Source organism: Beta vulgaris, chromosome 2 (genome assembly GCF_026745355.1).
Source record: "Beta vulgaris subsp. vulgaris cultivar EL10 chromosome 2, EL10.2, whole genome shotgun sequence".
Lineage (NCBI taxonomy): Eukaryota > Viridiplantae > Streptophyta > Magnoliopsida > Caryophyllales > Amaranthaceae > Beta > Beta vulgaris.
In genome coordinates, this window is record NC_079203.1 from 29,835,815 (window position 1) to 29,859,275 (window position 23,461).

The 23,461-nt window shown below is 37.5% G+C and overlaps 2 protein-coding genes across 2 annotated transcripts; one reads left to right on the top strand and one right to left on the bottom strand.

The window, feature by feature from the left end:
* The first annotated feature begins 1,529 nt into the window (after window positions 1-1,529).
* Window positions 1,530-4,211, top strand: LOC130590489 (uncharacterized). Its single transcript, XM_057392944.1, has 3 exons — window positions 1,530-2,783; window positions 2,944-3,037; window positions 3,427-4,211. Exons 1-3 carry the CDS (start codon window positions 1,530-1,532, stop codon window positions 4,209-4,211), a joined length of 2,133 nt encoding a protein of 710 aa, XP_057248927.1.
* Window positions 4,212-6,047: 1,836 nt separating this feature from the next.
* Window positions 6,048-19,922, bottom strand: LOC104887027 (methionine--tRNA ligase, chloroplastic/mitochondrial). The gene is made up of 12 exons (XM_010671609.4): window positions 19,551-19,922; window positions 18,387-18,530; window positions 18,151-18,300; window positions 15,280-15,447; window positions 14,371-14,495; window positions 11,071-11,164; window positions 9,693-9,791; window positions 8,383-8,563; window positions 8,169-8,284; window positions 7,269-7,424; window positions 6,516-6,644; window positions 6,048-6,431 (listed from the first exon to the last, which is right to left on the bottom strand). Exons 1-12 carry the CDS (start codon window positions 19,830-19,832, stop codon window positions 6,264-6,266), a joined length of 1,812 nt encoding a protein of 603 aa, XP_010669911.1. The 5' UTR covers window positions 19,833-19,922; the 3' UTR covers window positions 6,048-6,263.
* Between the last annotated feature and the right edge of the window lie 3,539 nt (window positions 19,923-23,461).

The following is a 23,461-nucleotide window of genomic DNA, read 5'->3' on the forward strand; positions in this document are numbered from 1 at the left end:
TTTATTAAAAAAGTCATGCATTAGTTTGATTTTTTGTTCCACAAGTTGATTAGGTCATCAGATATTCTCGGATATCTGGTGTTGAAAACGTATGTTCTCGAATATTTCGGGTCGAGTATCCGAAAATATCCAAAAAAATCCCATGTTATGGGTATTTTTTTATATCCCAAATTGAAAGCTTCTAATTCGTATGTGATCCGAAATATCCAAACACCAAAAAAATCAGATCGGATATCCAATTTACCAGATCAGATATTTATGTACACCCTAATTTCCTGTTATTGTAATTTTTTAATAAAATTTTTATCTTATTTATATTATGATTATAAAATGAAGGGTGTTAGAGTTGGTATTAGAGCAAATGAATCAAAAACTCACATTGAGTTGCAACATACTCCATGAGAAATGTGTAGTCTTGCATCTAGGGGAATTAGTACTTTAGGGTTCAAGGAAAGTATTTAGTGAGAGTTATTTGGGTAGGAAGAAAACCTTGAGAATTGTTTTATTATCTAATATGGTATATGCTTTTCTTATGCGTTAGGTAGTGATCTCAAGAGACTAATATTTTCAAGGTTCTTTACACGAAGGTAAACGTAGCGGTTTAGGGGGGTGTATTTAACACTCTACGAGGAAATAATGGATCCAATTGGAGAATGGTGGCTAACTGGCTATGAATGTGATACAAATTTATAACAATGTGCATGGTAGATTGATACGCTTATTGAGAGTATTAGGCAACTTCTATACTCTTCTCTACATATAGCATTCACCATATTGTTTGTGAAGAGAATCGTATTGTAGATTGGTTTAGCTAATTTTGGTCATATAGTTCCTTCGGTTTCTTGTGTAAATGATGTTCGAGTTTCAAATATATTGTTATACCTTCTTGCAGACAAACTAGGTATTAGTTATTACTCTTAAGAGGCGAATCTTTTTGTTGTATTTCATCTTACTTATCCAAGCCACAAACACTTCTTATTATATGGAATTCAAGACCGCTCTAATCTTTAGGACCAAATATTCTTAACTAGGGAGAATATCTTTGGGGTGGGGTGATAAGGTGTTCTATCTTGACCTTCCATATCCACAACCTAGGTTTGATTCTTACCACCCCTTCCCTTACGGTAGTTAGCCCCCCGTATTCCCTAAGATAAGTGAATTGGGATAAGGCTCGCCAATGTACCCAAAAAAAAAATCTTGGCTAGAAGAAAGAGGAAGCTCATTCTCATTGCAATATTTCTCCCAAAAGGCCTCATTTTAAACAATCTAAAGAACTACAAAAAGTCGTTGAGAGTTTTTTTTTTTTAAAAGAGAAATTTCATTTATTGAATGTCAAACGACATCTATAATAGGTATTAAATAAACACAAAATACAATCAAACAAGATTAAATACCTATTGTATTTGATTGTATTTTGTAGAATAGCACAAATTACAATGAATCATATCGAACATTCAATTAATAAAATTTCTATTTAAGAAAAAAAAAAACAAACAAAAAAAAAAAAATTCTGGGGCAGATCAGGAGGAATGGGTTTATGGTGGCGTGATGTGACGGTGAACGTTTGCTCCTTTTCTAACCATCATGTAGAGGTGGATGTTTGTGATGGGAATAATATCGCTCAATGGAAAGCGGTGGGGGTGTATGGTTGGCCTGAAGCAACGAATAAACATTTGACATGGGATCTTATGAGATCCATTAGACATGGAAGCGCTTTACCGATGCTTTTGTTTGGTGATTTCAATGAGATTATGGGGATGCACGAGAAGGAGGGTGGAGCTATTCGCGGAGAGCGACAGATTGATGCTTTTAGGGCGGCTTTTGAGGAGTGTGGGTGTCGTGATTTGGGTTACAGAGGCAACATTTTTACATGGCAGCGAAAGTCCGTTGATACTGTTATTAGGGAGCGGCTGGATCGGTGCATGGCAGATATTAATTGGTGCAACTTATTTCCATATGCGGAGGTGATTCATTTTCCTATTTGTCATTCGGACCATGGGGCTATATTACTGAAGTTTGGAGACAAACCGGAACGAAGGCAGCAGGGGAAATTATTTCGATTTGAGGCTCTTTGGTTGTCGAGTGAGGATTGCAGCAAAGTTGTTGGGGATGCGTGGTTAGCTGGAGTCGGGGACTCAATCCATTCTCGCATTGAGCAGGTTGCAAACTCTCTCTCCTCGTGGGCCTCGAAAACTTTTGGTGATGTGCGTAAAAGAATCAAGGAAACTGAACGAAAGCTAAAAGCAACGCAAGGGGGTCAGCTGGACGCCCATTTGATGCAGCGGTGCAATGAGTTAAGTGATGAACTATGCGATTTGCATAAACTAGAGGAGAGCTACTGGCACGCGAGAGCGCGTGCTAATGAACTTCGGGATGGTGATAAAAACACGAGCTACTTCCATCATAAAGCAACTCAACGCAGGAAGAGGAATTTGCTTAAGGGACTATTTAATGAGCAGGGTGAATGGAAGGAGGACAAAGAAGATATGGACCTGATTATTGACCAATATTTCTCGAAATTATTTGCATCAGAAAATCCGAGTGGTTTCGAGGAAGCAATAGAGGGTTTAGAAGAAATGGTAACGAGGGAGATGAATGAAAATCTTGACTTAGAGCCCACGGGGGAAGAAATTCGAGACGCCTTATTTCAGATGCATCCTAACAAGGCCCCGGGGCCTGATGGAATGCATGCCCTATTTTTCCAGAAGTTTTGGGGCACTATTGGGAGTGATGTGATCCAGTTTGTGAAAGCTTGGTGGCGCGGAGATGTGGACTTAAAAGAGGTAAATAGCACTTGTATTGTTTTAATTCCGAAATAAATGACCCAAAGAGAATGACAGAGTTTAGACCTATAAGCCTGTGCAATGTTTTGTACAAATTATTTCTAAAACTCTTGCAAATAAGTTGAAACCTATGTTGGGATCTATTATTTCCGGTAATCAGAGTGCTTTTGTACCTAAAAGGCTTATTACTGATAATGCGTTGGTGGCTTTTGAGATCTTTCATGCTATGAAGAGAAGGGGGGAGGGGAAGGATGGTACGTGGCATTGAAATTAGACATGAGTAAGGCGTATGATAGGGTGGAGTGGGGGTTTCTGGAGAAAGTTATGTTGAAGATGGGGTTCAGTCGTAGTTGGGTACAACGTGTAATACATTGTATTTCGAGTGTGACTTTCTCGTTTAAGTATAATGGCAGTATTTCGGGATCTCTCTCTCCTACTCGAGGTCTCCGGCAAGGGGATCCAATTTCGCCGTATTTATTTCTCATGTGTGCAGACGCTTTCTCCCGTTTGATTACGAAAGCGGCAAGTGAGAATAAGATTCATGGTGCGTATGTTTGCAGGGGAGCACCTAGAGTTTCTCACCTTTTCTTTGCTGATGATAGTATTTTATTTGCTAAAGCTAATTTACAGGAGTGATCTAAAGCGGCTGATATAATCAGAACGTATGAAAGAGCATCTGGGCAGAAAGTTAATCTAAGTAAAACAGAAGTAGCTTTCAGCAAATGTGTGAATCTTGAGAGAAGAAAGGAAATTGTGGAGACTCTGGGGGTTAGGGAAGTTGATAAGCATGAACAGTATCTTGGCTTGCTAACCATCATTAGGCGATCGAAGAAGGTGGTTTTTATGTGTTTGAAGGAGAGGATATGGAAGAAGATGCAAGGGTGGAAGGAAAAGCTGCTTTCGCGACCCGGGAAAGAAGTTCTGATTAAGGCTGTAGCACAGGCTATTCCCACTTACATGATGAGTATTTTTAAAATTCCTGAAGGGCTCATTGATGAAATGCACTCAGTTCTAGCAAAGTTTTGGTGGGGGTCCACTGCAACCTCCCGGAAAATCCACTGGCATAATTGGGAATCTCTTTGCCTCCCAAAAGCTATGGGTGGCATGGGCTTTCGGGATTTGAAGTGTTTCAATCAAGCTTTATTAGCAAAGCAGGGGTGGAGATTATGTCAGGATACCTCTACTCTTCTTCATGGGGTGTTGAAAGCTCGTTACTTTAAACATGCGACGTTCCTTGGGGCTTTGAGGGGTTTTGACCCGAGTTATAGTTGGAGGAGCATTTGGGGAGCAAAATCTTTGTTGCTGGAAGGCTTGAAATGGCGGGTAGGTAATGGTACTTCGATAAAAGTGTGGGAGGATGCTTGGATACCGGGGGAGGGCGCCCATTTCGTCCCGACTCCTCTTCCAAATAGCAATCTTGAGCTCTGAGTTTGTGATTTACTGGATGTTGAACATGGGGGGTGGAAGGAGGATATGGTGAATGAAACTTTTGATGTAGCAGAGCGTCAATCTGTGTTAGACATTCCTCTACCGTCGACTTGGAAATGTGACACCCAATATTGGTGGCAACTAATGATGGTAATTATACGGTCCGCCAGGGTATTGGTTGGGGCGAATGGGTCATGTGCACACATGGGATTTGTTCTTTGGACGAAGAGAGAGAGACATATGGAAGCTTGTATGGAAGATCGCAGGGGCCCCCAAATTGTGTCATTTCATTTGGAGAACGTGTAAGGGGAGTTTAGGTGTGATGGATGTGCTCTATAGGCGACATATTCGTGAGCATAGCACTTGCCCAGTTTGTGGGGGTGAAGAGGAGACCATAATGCACGCGCTTTTTAATTGTACCTATGCCTCTGAGATATGGCTGCACAGTAACTTTCAAGGCATGCTAATGGAAGCTCCGCGCACATCTTTTGCTGAGAGGTTTATGTGGCTCGTTGGAAGGCTTGATAGCGAAGAGTTAGCTTCATTTGGGGCACCTTGTGTGGGCGTGTGTTCTGCAGAATCAGAGTTTTAAGAGATGCGGGTTGAATCCGTCGCTACTGCGGCCGGATTTCGAAGCTGAAGGTGGACTATGGATTACAAAAATAAGGTTTGCGGTCTCTCTTCCTCGCCTAGGCTTGTTATTGTCTCCTCATGGCAGCCCCCTCCACAATCTTATGTAAAAGTGAATGTTGACGCGCACATAATGCATGGTAATGGTGTGAGTATGGGAATGATTATTCTGATGAGCATGCAGCATCAAAGCTGCGGGCGTGAAGCGTATTGCCTCAAACTGGGCTCCTAGCTAGCTGAACGGGGGCAGCAAGATTTGGCCTTGACGTAGCTCGAAGGCTGGGTTTGATCGAGTAGTTCTGGAGTGCGATGCATCAAATGTGGTGTCGTTATTAGGGAAAGAAGACAAGGAGCAGCTCCTATTTTCCTCTTCTATGATATTTCTAGAAATTATTCCTCATTTCTGTCGTTTGATTGTGTTCATGTTAAGAGTGCGGTAACACGGTTGCTCATTCTTAGCTAGGGGAACTGATGTTAATTCTGAAACTATTTGTACTTCTTTGTTTCCCCAAAGTCTTCAAACTCTGGTGGAACTTGACTTAATATAATTCCTGGCTCTCTTTTCCCCTCAAAAAAAAACAAAAAACATCTATAATAGGTATTAAATAAACACAAAATACAATCAAACAAGATTAAATACCTATTGTATTTGATTGTATTTTGTAGAATAGCACAAATTACAATGAATCATATCGAACAAAGTAGTGCATATCCTTATTTTTTGCTGAAAATTTCAGCTATTAATGGAACACTTTATCATTTTGACATAATTGAAAAAGAACATTCTTGATCAAAAAATATTAACCACATGAGTTTCCAATACTTTCTTGTTGATAGTCTTGAACTTCAACAATGAGAACAATTTCTCATACATACAAATAAACAAACAAAACTTACAACTCACATATGGAAGAATGAGGCGTTCCATAACAAAGACAAAAAAATTTGTACTCGAAAAACTCTTATAAAGAGAATAATTTATTCAACCAAAACAAGAAAATAAACTAAAAATTGAAAACAAAAGGGAAAAAAAAACTTACCATTAAGGTAAAATATCCGTGGCAATCCCTCACAGATGGGAGATTGGTTTTGTAAGCAAATCAAAGAGTTTAATAAAAGTCGTTGGAAGCTTAAAATCGTCATTTGGAACATTCCTAGGATTCAAGATTACTCTAAATTACAACAGTAGGATTGGCCTAATGAGCCTACAACAAGATATTAGAAACATGTATTAGTTACTGGAAAGAACTGTATATATCCACCTTTGCACAAAACATAGCATTCTCCTAAATTGGCTTCAAGCCCCAAAGAACAAAAAAAGATATACAAATAGGACCAAAATTTGAGCTTGTCAGATATATAGAAGTTGAAAAAATATAAAAGTTGAAACAATATAGAAGTCGCAACTAGAAGACCAGGCATCTAAGCACTTTGAGCCTTAGCAGCCTTCTTTGCTTTGTTTTTTGAAGTCTTCTTAACTGGTTGAACTCCAACATCATCCACGTCAGTTACGAGCTCAATCCTAGCAAAGACTGGTTTTGCTTCAGCCATGACCCGCCCTGCCTTGAGACCGCCCCACTTTGTTTCATGCTGCATATGCAAGATCCAAACCAAGTCAGTATAAGTTCAGTAGCCAAGTAACATGGCGAGGGAGGTAAGGGAAGAGATAAGGACCCAAGTCAGAGCATTGTATTCATCTTCTGAGTAGCCAAGCTGAGAGTATATTCTCCAACATAAGCTTGGAGCAGCCGGCAATAATGCAATGGCAATAATGCGCATAGCTTCCAATATGATTACAAGATCCTGAAAAGCATAAAAGAATTTACAATTACAAAGGAGTAAATTGTACTGATTGAATGCAAACTTTAACTCAAAAGTCGCATCATTTTTGGAAAAATAATTTCTGGTTTCCTTTCACCAAGCTTCTAAGAAACAGTTGGATTAGAAGTTTGTTCTTGGCTTTTTTTGAATAAATGCAGGCTTCATAAAGCCTAGCAAGTTGTAACTAGCTATTCACATGTACATTTGGTATTGAAAAGCAATATATGAGTGTGTCTCTAATCTTAATATTCAGGAAGTTTAGCTGAAACCTTTCTGAACCCTTCTGTTGGTCAGTGAAGCAAATATGTCTTATCTTTCTAGCTATAATCTAAGTGAAGTCGTAGCACCTCAAACAGAACCCTTGTACTTATCTCTACTGGGTAAAGGTGAATGGAATTCTAAGTTTTTGCTTTTTATACGCATCATTTCTACTTATAGTGAGAAGCGCTTGAAGGCTGATTCAACGACATCATCCCCCAAAATGTGCAACTAGGTGTTTGCTTCCAACCTTCCCTCCACCACAATCATAGCTAATAAACTGTAGTACTTTCCCCAATATCTCATATAGGAACATCTGCCAAGGCTACAGATGCAGAACAAACAAACCTTAGCAGCAGCTTCTGCAGCAGTGCCCCCTTGCTTAAAAAGAGACCACGGCGCACGCTCGTCCATATAAACATTTCCAGCATTTCCGATTTCCAGAACAGCCTCACAAGCAGATGACAATGAAAGATTCTGATAATGGGTACTGGCTTTCTCAACCTGGCAAAGCAACAGAGATGTGAAATTTCAAGGAAAAGTATTGCTTTAGATGACAATGCTCTGTGACATGCAAAACAGAAAGTAACCCAAGAAAGCTGGTTCCTCTCAGCTTTTCTTGTCTGTATGCTTAGGGGTAATTTGCTCATTCATATAGGTAAAAAGCTTTCAACAAAAGCACATGTAATATGGAACCCTAGATACTAAGAATGATGGCCACTAGAAACAAACACAACTCTCCGACAACCTGGATACTCTGTAGTCTGTACTACAATCAGTCATGCTTATTAGAAACCATATTCACCTCAATGCACACAAAAACTTCTTTCAGAACCAAATAACGATGCAGAAGAAATCAGTCACTTCTGAGAAAATAAGTCCGATTGTAACTTCACCAGACTTGGGAAGTGTATGCATCAGCATACCAAAGTTATCATGCTTTCAGTTTTAGGAGCAGAAAATTACAACTCAGATTTTACACACAAGACCTTGGCAAGGGGTGAAACAAGACATTGTTCAAAGATGAAGGATGAAATGAAACTATTGGGTGAAAATACAACATATAAATATATATGAAAATTTTGTTTTGCCGACTAGTATCATTTATTATTGTTGATCATGAAACACCGATATATCTTGCTTTTCGCTCGCAGGAGTCAGCATGTTCTGGTGTCAGCTTGGCCATTTCAATCAAAGACAGAGTCAAAAACACTTGGTTTAGATCACTCAAATTCAAAAAGGCCTCACCAAATTCTCTACATTAATCTTGAATGTGTTCCCTTCACCAGCAATGGCAGAATCGACAGGCAAAGTTGACTGGCAGTTCTTTTTGAGAAGCCCAAGTGTGCGGTTGAGAAGGTTCCCTGTGTATTGGAGAATTCAAGTTAACCCAAAAGTCACAAATTTATACCGACATTCAGCGACAGGTTCTAGAAAGTAAAATTATGAGCAGTAGAATCACCAATTGTGTTGGCAAGATGTGCATTAACAATGTTGATGAAACGATCCTCTGAGTAATCCCCATCACTTCCAAACTCAACTTCCCTAAGAAAGAAATACCGAACTGCATCAGCCCCAAACCTCTGGACTAACTCATTTGGCTCAATAGTGTTGCCTATAGACTTCCCCATCTTCATGCCATCCTATAATTTCAAAATAAAAAGCATCGCTGCATAACTTGAAAATTTATAAATAAGAAAAACTATACACATGCAACTAGCAAATTTTTCCCGTGAAGCATCCATCACATGGTATTCTTTGAGAAAATCAGTCTGAGATGCAAATATGCAAATAAGTAAATATAAGTGTAACTGTAATTTAACTCTCTTCATTCTCTTATTGGGCTAGCAATATCATCAAGACTGATTATTAATAGGATGATTATAGCAGCCAAATTAACACTCTAACTGTGAGTGCACATTAACTGACCTTCTGACAATTTTCTTGGTTTCTTATTATTGCGTCTCTGAATTTATCTTGTCACGTAATCCAACAAGATAAGAGACAAATTACGAACATTCATTTTATATATTTACACATGCAAAAGAAAAGCTCAAGAGGTTGAAATAAGCAATAGGCAGCTTAAATAATTGATACGGAACCTTGGACCAATTGCAGTAAGCTGCAACTAGGGAGAGACTTGGACCTGGCAATATTGAACCTGAGGTCAATTGCCCAGATAAACCCACAGTATACCCGATATTACATGATCCGAATGACCTGAACCAAGAATCAAGGCAACCAATGGGCAATAACATTTAGATTGACAATACAACTGAATATGATCTGACTTGAACAAACCAAATTTGACCAGAATGACTCGTCACCCCAATATGACCTAAACCAAACCAGTTTGATCGATCCTTTTACCACCTCTGTAAGGACTAAAGAGATCCATCAGAATTTACAAATTACAAAAGAATAGGACTATGAGATGCTCTTAGAGTGCCTTGTTGTTCACTAGCTTTGCAAGCAGCATAATGTTGAGCTCTCTAAGGCCTAACCTATGACTTTGGCAATACTTGCATTATGTTGCTTTTACTACGGCATTTGGTGGTCTCACAAGTGAAAAAGATCCGAAACACTTTCTTTATCTTCCTACATCCATCACAACCTTTTTTGACATTAAGCACTTGGACCAAAGTGCATCACTTAAGACCGCAAAACAAAAACAAGACCAGTTACCAAGAGTATATTGACATGGAGTGATGAAACTCATATATTTAAAATAATAACAGAATCTGACATCGGTAATAAGGCAAGCAGTAGTACCTTTGTCAAGAAACCATGGCCGAAAACCTTTTTTGGAAGGCTTAATTCAGCTGACATCAGCATAGCTGGCCAATACACTGCATGGAATCGTAAGATATCCTGCAAAATAGAAATATTGCTTAAGAGAGCTTTGAGGTATAAGTTATGTAAGGCAGTATTGTGGCATGCGGTATCATAATCAAGAAATTCTTGGAAAAGCAGTCAGCCTGTATACAGGAATACCTGTTACCTACAAAACGAAATGGGACACGATTTGAAGACTAGAAGTGTTCTCAGCAAGCATAATTGTCTCTTCCTTTCTCTCCAATACGTTACTATTGTCTTCCAACAGTTTAATGATTTTTACAAATATTTCACATACAAGATCATGTAGGTGGTGAGAATGACTTGGTCACATATAATTTATTATTCCCATATATTAGAGTTTGCACAGTACCACTTTGATCTGTATTTAAGGTAACAGAAGAGCTACTCAACCCTAATTAAGAAAGCTCATTATAAACTTAATTAATCAAGAAATTCCTATGTAAATTTTCTGAGTTCAAACCTAGGCTAAGCAGCGCAGATCCTCCACAGGTGAATCTGGGACAGGTACTCGGTGTGGAAAGAGATTGAAGGGTCAGATTATATATAGGAGCAGTGACGTTAGGATTGTGGATTTGCTCTGATTCCCCCCTTTTGAATGTGATACTTATCAAGATTGACCTCTTTCAAAGATTATCACTTTTCTAATTTGATTGGCTATTGAAGCATGAGTAACATGATAGATAAAAAGAGGTTTTAAGTTCATGAACAGTAATGCCTTTACCATTAATTGTCTTCCCTTTTTTTTAAAAAGGAAATAAACATTAAAAAGAAATTGCCAAATCAAGTAAAAACGTCACATGATCGGCAAGTGAAGGGTGCTATGTGGAAAAGATATAAAGAAGGTCATACCCTTTTTATAATATATGATAGATTTTTAAAATACATGAAAGATTGAACAGGCAGGGACAATATGTGCTTTTCCCCCAGCCCTCTAAAGGAAATGGCAGCAACTTCTGGGATTCGTTTACGTCAAAAATCCACTGAGATTCCATACCTTGATCAATTTCTCAGGAAGAAGAGAAGAAACAGAAAGGCATTTATGCATGAACCATAAATGAGCACTTTTTTCAATCTTAGTAAGAAGGGAGAAAAAAAAAAACAGAAAAGTAATTCCGCATGAATCTTATAGAATCACCAACAAGAACTCCACAGAAAGTCTCATACGAAGCAACAGAGGGAGAGAAACAATAGAGACATTTGACAAGGGATCAGTTAGTCCTCCTGTCTTAGTTTGGTAACAAGAAGGAAAGCAGCCTCGAACCAACAAATTGTTCATTTGGAAAAATCCTACCTTGCCAATCAAGTGAAGTGAAGCAGGCCAGCCAGAAGCAACTGTATCTTGTAAACTAGGCTGCTCCTCACTCTCCAATAATGCTGATATGTAACTGGTGACATTAATAACAAGGGTATTAAAACAGTCTTTGAAGATTGTTAAAAAATAACATTAAGAAAAGAAAGGTAAGATACCAATTGATCTGCAGAAACAATGGCAGAGCAGAGTAATATAGGAAGCAAGTACAAGAGGGGGAAGAAAGACTAGCAAATAAGAGGCCGTCCTGAAGAAAATTCTTGTGATCCGTTTTGCTATCCAAGTCTTCCAGGAATCGTATTGTCATATTGATGAAACCCAGACCTCTCAAGTGCACAAGAGCGGAAACCTTCTCCTAAGGAGCTGAGCGAAGATAAGAGTACTTAACCTTCTAGACCAAACAATTTTTAACATCACCCCAAGGCCGCCATAGTATGTCCCCCATCGGCTAAATTTTTTTTTTTTTTTTTTTTGGGGGGGGGGAGGGGGGATCGGACATTCACAGCCATACTCCTGTAACTAAGAAGAGGCTATTCCATTACCTGTAGACAACGACCTTCTACTACTTTCCAATACAAGAAACAAGTGAGAAAATTAAATGACTTTGATTTAGACCAATAATACAAGAGTTGATGAATATCAGATCTTTGACTTCAGGGGAAATGGACACATTAGACCAAAAACAAATAGCCCAAGTGGAGTGGGCCCTGAAGGCTGGAAGGTGGATGCTTCAGTTATAATATACAATGTAATACAATAATGCAATGATGAAGCTCCTCGAAAACCTGATTACTGTAGACCCTTACAAAAGTCTCTCCCTTGCCCTCGAAACATTTTCTAGATGTTGAAATTGAAGGACTCAATTGACGGTCCTTTACAGCCAAACAAGTTAAATATAATCAAAAAAAGGTCAGGAGATATGTTAATTTATGAGATAACTCATGCACTTTGCCTAGATAGATATCCCTCCGAATAAGCTTTCCAAAAAGGTACTATAAGGGAAAGTCTGTTTTAACAGGAAGAAGAAGATATGAGTAATTTACTAAAACGGGCAAGAACCAGACACCTTTCATTGTTTGGGTCATATCATGTTCGTTAAAAATGCAAATGGCGATAGAAAGTGGACACCCGTAAGTTACAAGCTCTGAAGGATCTGTGTGCACTCAGATTTCAGCACACTCTGCCCGGTTAGCACAGCAATATCCCTCTGTGCATTATATCAGTCTTTTCGTCTAGCAGCCCCAGAAACTTTCTCGATATATCATCAAACGTCCTCCAAAGTTCAGCAAGTTTCTTCCAAACACTTTCAGTATGTTACTCAAACTCAGCTACAAGTGTCCACTCGGATACGTGTCCCGGTGTTGGATTTGGGTATTTCACAAAAAATGTCTTAGATTTTGGTTTAAAATGAAGTATCCAAGCGTTGAGTCAGACGACATGGATACATAAGGAAATTAGAAGAGACGAAGTAACCTAGCTTTCAGATCTCAAACAAAAACACTTATACCTTCAATCTTTTTCACACCCAGATTCAACTACTCAAACAAACTCTTGTGATACATAGAAGGAATCCTTTAAAGAGTAAATATAATTTCCAAGGGATTTAAATCCTCTTCTCTATTTCACAGATCATATTTCTTTTTTTTTTTATCCTTTTACTGCTATGTTTTATTCAATACTTTCATCTTGTCATGATGTAAAATCTTATATTTATTGTGTATTTTCATGTATGTTAAATTATTAATTCCTTTTCTTTTAATTAATTGCTACATATGGGCCTGGCGTACAAATTGGTAATGAGGAAAATTGATGAAACGGGACCACATTCACATGTGATTTCAGCAAAGGAAGAGAAAGAGCTCGCACATGAGTGGTGAATATTTCATAAAATGGTTTGCAGCAATTACTGTAAAACTTTCAGAAAAGGGAACTGTAGCTACTAATAAAAATACGGAGGAAGTTTTATATTCATAATTTATATAAATTTTTTTATACTTCCACCAGTCCGAAATAAATGAAACACTTCTCTCAAAATACTCTCATATAAAAGATTTATTTCAGAACGGATGAAGTATATTAAAAGCAACATCATCGTCATGAGAATCTTCAAACTGGAAAGACACTTTTGCTTTCTTAATGAAATTGCGAAACAATAGGATGTAGGATAAAGAATGGCAACAAAATAGGAATAAATAAATTAACAATTCCTAAACCTTTATAAGATGAAATCATAAAATCATCATCGAGGAGAATGAGAGAACTTTAATCAAATGATACTGCAAACACGAACAACAAGAAGCAAGGAAAAATCATCCAGATCCAACCTATGACTTTCATCATGAAATAGAATTTCTATGGGATAGATTGTCCCTTCAAGTAATTCAAAACATAGATCAACAACAAGAACATTGTGGGCACTCAATAAGTGTTAGAACAGATAAACACTTGAAAAATGTAACATCATGCCTCTTAAGTCTCTTCCCAAAGTAGAATTACCTATGTTACCTGGACTCTTCGTTTTACTTCAAGTACCCGTGTCGGATCCTCGACACTCGGACATGGGTATAACTCTTAGACACTTCATTTTGGGCCAAAATCATTGAAAACTTTCACAAATTAGCCGAGTCGGACACTTGGATGCGTACCCATGTTAGACATGGGTCCCCGAGTCCGAGTAACATAGAGAATTACATAACATGTAGATAAACAAGGTGGCTAATTCAAATGGGCATCTTAGAAAAAATCAAATATGATATTAGATCTTCAAAAAAAATGAGAGATAGTAGCCTGGGATAAGGGGATAATTTTTTTCTTGGATATTAGTCTCCTCCCAAGGTAGAGTTACATAACATGTCTTTTAAAGAACAAGGTGGCTAATGTAATCCACGGGCATCTTAAGAAAAAATCAAAATTAGATCTTTACAAAAATGAGAAATAGCAGCCTCAGATAAGGGGATGGTTTTTTCTGGAAGATACAAATAATATAAGGAACATAAACATGAATATTAAGTGTAGTGCTCAAGCTACTGGGAATATGCTAAAATAAATGTCTACAACATGGTTGCATGATGAGATCTGAACTCTGAAGACTATGGCTCAACAAAGATCATATGGAAACTCAACCCAATGAAGCCAAACATTTTTACAGCTGAAAGCAATATGATAAGCAAAAGGAGAGAAAAATATTACTAGAGGGAAACCATTTAAGGCGTGAATTAAATGCAGCAGACCATTGGCCAATAAAGGGAAAGGAAAATTCTTCGTCATCAGAGAAAATCTTACCCAAGTAATGCATCAAACCAAACATATATTGTTTGTTTATGGTCACCAGGAACACGGATACCCCAGTCGACAGCTGCTCGGGAAATTGAAAAATCTTTCAGCCCAGTCTTTACCCAACCTTGGACCTAAGATTATTTATCAAACATAGGATAATAAGGTAGGCACTTCTCTCAGAGCAAACCATTAAAGAGATGAGATGCCAACGATAAATGCAAGTGTTAAACAAGAATTTATATGCATCAAGTTGTTTTGGGGAGTAAAGAGCGACAGATTGTGTTGGAAAGTTAGACAGAATGCATATGAAATGGCAACTAAAAATAAGCAGATTTAAATACAGATTTCACTAAAAAGGTTCGCAGCCTTCATAAATTTTCACCTGAAGTCTACATGACTACATCTAATCACGATAGTGCAGTGTTATTTTCAAGCCACCCACAACACTACAGATACACAATATTTAAGTTCAAAAGATTACTCATCTCAGTTATGTGACACATAAGTCAGCAGGTATATGGCATTCTTGTTAAGAGCTCATACACATCATTAAATCGGTTTCAGTGTCTCGGCATGCTTCAACTAACTTTTTGAAAATGCTATGAAAATAACTTAACCCACTATGAAAATATTTTTTTAAAAAAAAAGACGAAAAAGAATGCTATGCAAAGCATGACCTAAACCATCCTTTTTATAACCATCCAAGACAGGCATAAAACCTGTATCCATAGTCCATACAGTATAAAAATACTTTATCTCTGCTTTATATCATGATATTATACAGATATGGTTCAACCACCATAATTTTAACAGCTCCAGCAACTAAAACTAAACTAAATCTTTGCAAGACAGCCAATTAACAAAAGGCAACAAAAAAAGACAGGCAGAAATGAATAGTAAGAGGAGTTATTTTACCTCATTCAGACGAGAAGAAGGCTGGACAAAGTCAGGATTCTGCTCCAAGAGATCTTCCAACTTTTTTTGGTATTTTGACAAAGCAAAGAAATAATTATCTTCCTTCCTTGCTATACACGGCTTAAGATGAATAGGACAACAATCATCCTCATTCAGTTCATTTTTGTCCTGAAGAATTTAAAGAAGTAAGAGCAGCTAGTAGGGCGCGCGCGCGCACACACACATGTATAGGGGGTGTACTAATACATCTGTCTACACACAATGATGCAGGAGCATCTAAAAACAAGGTAGATTTGGCTATTGATGTTGTACAAAGTAACACCAACAATGTTTCGCTATCATTTGAGTCAATTGTGAATGTGCACAGACATATTGTCAGGGCGAGCATGGCCTTGTCTGTAAAGGTGTGCACTAGCAGCGCCACTTGCTGCATGCAAAGTTGTGTAATCTGACAGCAGTGTGGCTGACATTCTGTGGAACTTTGCTAAATATGCCTCATGAGCTAGTGTTTTGTTACCACTAATTATCTTCCATGTTAATGTTCTCTTCAGGTGAGTTGTGGTCTCTTTAGGTGAGTTACTTTATGACCTATAGGGGGTTCGTTCGTATAAGTAACTTGCTTTATCCAACGTTTGTTAGGATTATCTTCAGCTTAGGACTATTTTTATGCAGTCCAATTTGTTGAAATAAGCTCATTATTCAGTTCATTCAATTGAGATTACATAAACTGTCTCCCAAACCTTAGCTGTTTATCTTCCTTTTCTTCAAGCGATATGATTTGAAAATCCTTGCTAAGCGTGATACTTTGCAAGTTAATTCCACCAAATTTGAGCCTTGGACGAGATTCTAGATATTATCAATTTAGAGCCTTAGCGGAGTCTAATCCTTTAGGTTTCGTTCAGTCATGTATCATCTGTGTTTCAAAGCATCAGACACATACCCAAACGTAAGAGTGCGGCTAATAGTTCTCTCTTATTCACAATATTTATCTAACTGAAACTAAATTTCCCTTACTTATTTGTTATGACATGGTATACAGGCAAATCACTCCAACTTTAGGGGCCCAAACAAGGGGGAATAGTTGCCTCTATTTGCACAAATCTTACAGCGGGGGATTTAGGGTGCCACTGACTACCATGGTAATCCTGTAATTTATAGGTCCTGACCTTTACCCAAATTGGTGTTGATATTTGATATTCTTTTAAAAGCCCATTGCAGGTGTTGTCAAGATCCAAATGACATGCATAAGAGGTGTCACTGATCAATATTTTAGCAGTTATGCCACCAAACTATGTGATATAATAGATTCCCTTCTATTTCTAGCGGACCGAGGACTCCTTCCCCTTCTTCTAATCCAATATTGAGATTTTAAAAGAATTCCTAAAATTATTCGTTTCAACAAACAATTTGTAACACCCAAAGGGAAGGAAGGTCCCACTGAGTCTTCAGCTGGGAATAAAATGGAGCAAATTACCAGACTCGGCTGTGGATGACTTTTTCTCTCAGATCCACAGAACCATTAACCATTATATACACTTTGGATACAATGCAATATCATCGGTTCTCACGATGCAATGAAAGAGAAAGAAAAGGACTATGCAGTGGCAAATGAGCTGAAAAGAAAAATCAATAACCTATTACTAAGGTTTATTATTCTAGTCAGATCAGAAATAGGAATATAACAAGCACCACCGACAGAACTTTGTTTTTTGTCAACCAAATAAATGAGTTGACACATGATCATACTGAGTTACTGACTACCATTATAAGATTAGCTCTTTTGATTGTTATGATACCCATTGCATAGCTGGTTGATCTGTTGATAGTACTTATCCTCACTTGTTCGTATAGGTGGACAAAATTTTAAATCCATTGGTGTCATTTTAATAAAATCTTTATCACTTCAAATAACAGAAAAACAAATGGAAGAGATGTTAATCTTCTTTAATCGACCATCATTAATCTCCAAAATGGCCCACTTTAGTAAACACCTCTGCATTGAAGACAAAATGATTCACAGATGGCAGAGTGGGAGAACTACTCTGAGAACTCATCAGATTGGGTTTATGTCAAAGGTACAGCCTGGCTTCAAGCTTATTCTTAAATTTCCTTAATAAAAACAAAGCTACAAAACATAAACTCGACAATCATATATAATAAGAAGCTTAAGAAAGCTAGGAATGGGCTCCCGAGTTTCACATTAGGTCTTCTTTGTGATAGTGAAGTAAATTGTACTTTTCATTCTATGGCATAAAACATTTCTGTATCTATTCCTGAAAATAAAAAATGTCAAATACAAAATTTAAAATTTAAAATTTGCTAAATCTTTTTAAGAAAGTAGTTCCAAAAAGTCCCAAGCCAACAAATCTAAGGCATACGGATCGATAATACAAAGTTCATAGATTCCCTCTAGTAGGAATGACGCTAATGGTCATGACCGTTTTCTATATATGGACTCTCAAGCTGCTGTATTTGATAAAAAGGTAGGATACCAATGTGATATGTAATGCTTATTTACATCACTCTTATAGTGAAACATATGGCTATTTCATAAGAAGACACCAGTAGAAGCTGAAACGATTTAATTACATCATATCAAGGTGTCAAGAAAGGCAAAAGCTGTGGAGACTCTCCAATTATGTTAACAGGAAGCATAGAGTGAAAGTAAATAATACAGCTTATACTGAATGAAGAAAACAAAAGGTTCTTTATTACAGTCAAGAATAATGTCAGCAGGAAGAAAACAAGAAAGTCAAACATCATATCATTCGCTTATTAAGATTTTCCCTTCATCATACTGAATGAAGAGCTGTCTTCTAAAGCTAATGACCCATCACAATTCACAGGGGAATATATCACATAAAAGCATACCTTATACTCTTCGCAATTGACACAATAAAGGCCCTCATAATCAGCCCGGTAAATGTCGCCATTAGCGAGAACTCTGGAGTAGAACTCATTAACAACTGCTTCATGCTTGGGGTTGGTTGTACGAATGAACTTGTCATGAGCAATATCAAGCTGCAGGGACATAGAAGGGATAACTCCTTAAAGAAAGCATTTGTTTTTAGCATAGCCCAACAAAGAAAATAAAATGCCTCTTACACCTCTTTCCATAGCGTTCTATATGCTTGAGAGATGGTATCGCAGTGGTCAGTGGGACTGGAACCAGCTGCAGCTGCTGCTGTAGCAATTTTCTCTCCATGCTCATCCGTGCCAGTAACAAATATGACTTTCTTTTCCATTAACCTCTTACATAAGAAACCAATCAAAACAATCATAAGTTAATTTCCGCACCCTTATCAAACCATAGCGTGTTACTTTCACATATTATTGGAACATTACCAGTGTTGGGATGCAATCCAAGAAGCACAACAAAATTAATTAGAAGTCTATATGTGTAGGGAATCATTATGGAATATTAAGTCTTTGTGTTTTAGGAAGTTTAATAAGATTCAGATATATCATGTTTAGGACTTAGGAGTTTAGGTAGAAAGTAAATTGCTTATTCTCCGAGAATATTGTATCTTAATTGTTCTAGTCTTCTAAAAGGACTAGGAGATCTAGGAAATTATATACTTGTATGTTGAATAGTAGGGAGGTATTATTATGTAGTTGAGAGGAAGAAAAACGGTTAAATATGGGCCTAGGTCGCACCCGTCACAAGGAGAGAGAGTCCATTTCACAACACAAAGGAGGTTCCACCTTAAAACCACATGACAATAAGGGGGTAACCCCCTTGCATTATAAAGTAAACCCATCTCTCTCATTTAATCAATGTGGGACACTCACATGTGTGCGCTATACATCATAGCTTAAACAAAAACGCAGTTCGTAGGAAGAAAAAACATTGAAGTCATCATTTTTTATGTTTATTAACATAAGAGGTGGATTAAAACACCATTAAAGAATCCATATATGTTATTCTTGTTATTTCTGAAGAGAAGTTCCCAAACAAGCAACAACCAGCAATATACAGTACACATAATTGCATAAAAGTCCGGGTAGTAAAACATCATCAGTGAGACCCAATATTACAGCAATGCTCTCTCTTTATCCGATTACACCAACAAAATGCGCGGAACCATTTTTTCTATTCTCTGCATCACATCATACTTCCCCTACTACCCAACTCTGGCTAGCCTCCAACATGGTAAGCAATATCTACGAACCCATCTATGAGAAAGCTGACCACACATTGTTTCTAGGGTATCTTTGTAGAAAAGAAGACTAACAGCGTGAAGAACAAAAAACATAGCAACAAGAAATACCTGAAATCGAGCAATGGCGTCGGCTGCAATGGTGGTATAGGCACTACCCATATGAGGAGGGGCATTGACGTAATAAAGCGGGGTAGTGAGGACAAAAGTTTCATTATGAGAATTGGAGGAAGAATTGGAACAGGTGCACAACATGGAAAATTTTGATGAAACTGGGTTTGGACGAAAAATAACAGACTTTTTTAGGAAATTAAGATTAGGATTAATGGAAGAAAGAGGAGAGAGACTCCATAAGCTGGTTTGTAGAGTTAGAGTGTGGACTCTCCCTGCCATTTTTTGAGCTAGTTGGATAGTTTGCTCTTGTTGCTGTGTTTGATGTTGCAAAAAAAACGAAGGGATGATGGATTGAGAAGATTAGAAACACAAGTGCTATATTAAAAAAATAAAAAAATAAAAAAAAAAAAAAAAAATCAGGCTAAATACAACATTTAAAAGTATGCCTAATTTAACCATGATTAATTTTAATTTTTTTAAATAAAAGAAAAAAGATAATCATGTCTCCCGCATAGCATTGCAAGCATTAACAGTACATCCGCGGAGAAGATGTTGCAAACGGAAAAAACTTTATCTATCCAATGGGTCAACAACCCACTACTAATAGAAACAAATAAATAATGGAATCCAACTCATTACTTCTAATAGTTTTTAATACTCTATTTCTAGTGGGTTAACTACCCACTGGGTAGATGTTACCAGCCACATTATAATCTAATCAGTATTGTGAATTGTGATGCGTGCCGGAAATGATGTTATAACTGGTAAAGAGCAACTAAAGACCAACCATCCCAAGAATGGAATTGTAGGGGATGTTGATCGCATTTTAAACGAAGAAAAAAAATCAACGCTCCGATGAGCCTCAAAACGGGACGAAGATTAAGGAGGAAGTAGGCCCACTGTGCGCTATTCCCTACCAACCCAGTTCAGAATTGCAGCTTACCACCCCCCGGGAAACCGGACCAAAGGAGACCCCAAGCAAAGGTAAGAATTTAAAGTTCCTACCCACTAGTGCTAAAGAGAATTTAGTGGATCCGAGCCTCTTGGGCCCACCAAGACGATTAGCAGGCCGCCCACCGATGCCCAAGCGCCAGATTGTTCAAGCGCTACTCTATGAAAAGAAACGCAAGTTTGAGGACTTTGAGCCTCTCATTGAAGAATTTGTGAATGAAGTCACCTTGGACCTGCATAAGTGGATAGATGAAAAAAGGCAGGATATCCTCCATAAATTCAAGAAATTTAAGTACAGGGCGTTCTTTGGGGAAGAAGGCTTGGACACTGGGTCGAAGCAGTCTCCTGAGACCCCATGAAGATTTTAGCATGGAATTGTAGGGGCTTAAAAACAGCGGACTCCCCTACGATTCCATTCTTGGGATGGTTGGTCCGCCACTTTCTACCTCAAATCTTGTTCGTGTCAGAAACCAAGTCTGATGGTATTACTATTAACAAGCTAGCAGTCTATCTAGGTTTCCCTAATGTCGTCACCGTTGATCCCATAAATAATGCCGGTAGCCTTGCTTTATTTTGGAGAAATGATGTAAATTTAGCTCTAAGTAGCAGCTCTACTAATCATTTTGCTTGTATAATCAACGATGCAGTTGATATTAATGTAAATAAATGGAACCTTATTTTGCTGTATGGATTCCCCTATATAGAGTCACGGAGGGAAATTTGGGAACTAATAACTTACTACCTAAACCAAAACAATTTAGATACTGTAGTTATGGGAGATTTCAACCAACTTGAATTTCTAAATCAAAAAATGGGAGGATCAGCCTTGTAATAGCCCTGTTTTTAAGAACCTTTATTTAAAAGCTAAAAGTGGATAATATCATCATTCTTAATGGTTAAGAAAGCTTATGGATAAGCATCATCATTCTTAATGGTTAAGAAAGCTTGTGGATAAGCATCATCATTCTTAGTGGTTAAGAAAGCTTGTGGATAAGCATCATCTTTCTTAATGGTTAAGAAAGGTCAAAGAGGATAAGAACCATCATTGTTATTGGCTAATAAGGCTTTGGAAACCAATAGATAAGTTAGAAAGTCCTTGAGAGCCTTAAACATTAAGATTATGAAAATCGTTTCGAGATTGTTTTATCGGGTAACGATGAACTTCTAGTTAAAGAGCTTTTCGGGGTTGAATCCGAACTCAGAACCTAACCAAACTTGATATATGACATGCTTGGGATGTCTTAAGGTTAAAATGGTCATTTATCCCGAAGAATTACGTGGATCAATAGGGTAAATTGCTTACATAGTAAAACCTGGCCAGCTGAAATTACAACTCAGACCTATCCTCAAAGAAAGCTGCTTAGCAGCTACTTTATGCATGAAAGCCAACACCTTAGGCTAACACCTCAAGCAAGAATCACCCAAAAACTCCAAGAAACCGACCTTGCCCAGAAGAGGTTTCCCTCCCCTGGGGGTACCGCCAGAACAGACTATAAAAGCCTGTTCTGGATTTTCGTCTCTTTTCTCTTATTCTTCCTCTTGGACACCCATTTTTCCTTACATGTAACTCTTCTAGACATCCATACAAAGTAGTTCAAGCTTTGGTTCCAATCTTTAGACCATAAACTCATATAGAAAACCTTGCTGAAAGATCACATAAGTTGCTGTAAGTTCAACAGTTTACACCTCTTGTATTTAAGCTTAGTTTTTCATATCTATAAGCTTGTTGAAACTAATCTTTAGCATTTTATACGTTTAGGGGAAGCTGTAGGAGTAGTTAACCAATGGATTAAGGAATTTCGTGGCTTTAAGCATCCTTAGTAAGGTACACACTTAGTTTGGTTTTACCCAGAGATTTCCATACCTATAGTTAGGTGATTGTTTCTTTCTAGTGTAAATGTCTATGAAATGAATTTACTTATGATGTGTATTTTATTATGTGTATATTGAGTATATTACATGAGTATAAACATGCTAAGGTTCATTAGAGATGTTTCATTTGACCTAAACAACACTTATACACTAAGTCATTACGATTATGATTCTTAATGGAATGTGTTTAGTACATGGACTTGTGGAGTAATTATGATGATTAAGGTGGAGTTGTTATGTTATTGTTGTTGTTGAGTTGTTGTGGTGGTTGTGGTGAAGTTGTTGTGGAGTTGCTATTGTTGTTGTTGCTCTATTGTAGTAGTGTTGTTGGGTTATTGTTGTTCTGTCATTGTGGTTCTAGTGGAGTTGCTGTGAAGCTGTTGCCTATTGTTGTTGTTGTATCGTTCTTATTGGATAGTCGTTGTTGATGATGCGAGGGAAGTCCTAATCTTAGAATTGGGAAACTGTTATAATTATTGTAGTTGGAGTTGATATGTATGAAGTCGAGTTATGAGTTATAGGAATGACTTCATTAATTTCTATTTGCGGGATTCAGTTTTATTAGCATAATGATTGCGTTAGAAGAAGATAATTAGAATAGTTAAGATTGGTTGTTGATTATTGTTATTGTTATGAGGTGATTATTGGAGGATGATTTTGGAATGGAGTATCATTCGGAATTATGAAGGAGATTATAATGTTGGAATTGATATATTGGTTAAGGATTTGAGTGCAACATAGAAATCAGTTTATTGAGGTTTATTTACGAGTCGAGCTAGCTTTATATTCTCAATATAATTGTTGGTAGCACAATTAGGTGCTTAATTTAGGTTTAGTTGTGAGTTATGTTTAGTTTGTTTAGTTATATAATTTGGAATTATGATTATGAATTGGGATGCAAGTTGATGTAGCTAATATCATCGAAGTTATAGATATTAATTAAGGATTAAGGAAACACTAGTAGAATAAATGCTATTTGCTGCGGTGATATTGCTGCGGTTTTACCTATATGCAGCAATATAACACGCAAAAAGAAAAAAAAATAGAAAATAACAATATTGCTGCGGTTCCCGTCCAAAACCGCA

Coding starts and splice junctions, on each gene's coding strand:
- LOC130590489 (XM_057392944.1), top strand. CDS start 1,530: ATGGGTTTATGGTGGCGTGATGTGACGGTGAACGTTTGCTCCTTTTCT. Junction 2,784..2,943: donor GAGATGTGGACTTAAAAGAG/GTAAATAGCACT, acceptor TCCGGTAATCAG/AGTGCTTTTGTACCTAAAAG. Junction 3,038..3,426: donor AAGGGGGGAGGGGAAGGATG/GTACGTGGCATT, acceptor AGTGATCTAAAG/CGGCTGATATAATCAGAACG.
- LOC104887027 (XM_010671609.4), bottom strand. CDS start 19,832: ATGGCAGGGAGAGTCCACACTCTAACTCTACAAACCAGCTTATGGAGT. Junction 18,531..19,550: donor ACGCCATTGCTCGATTTCAG/GTATTTCTTGTT, acceptor TTCTTATGTAAG/AGGTTAATGGAAAAGAAAGT. Junction 18,301..18,386: donor ATAGAACGCTATGGAAAGAG/GTGTAAGAGGCA, acceptor ATGTCCCTGCAG/CTTGATATTGCTCATGACAA.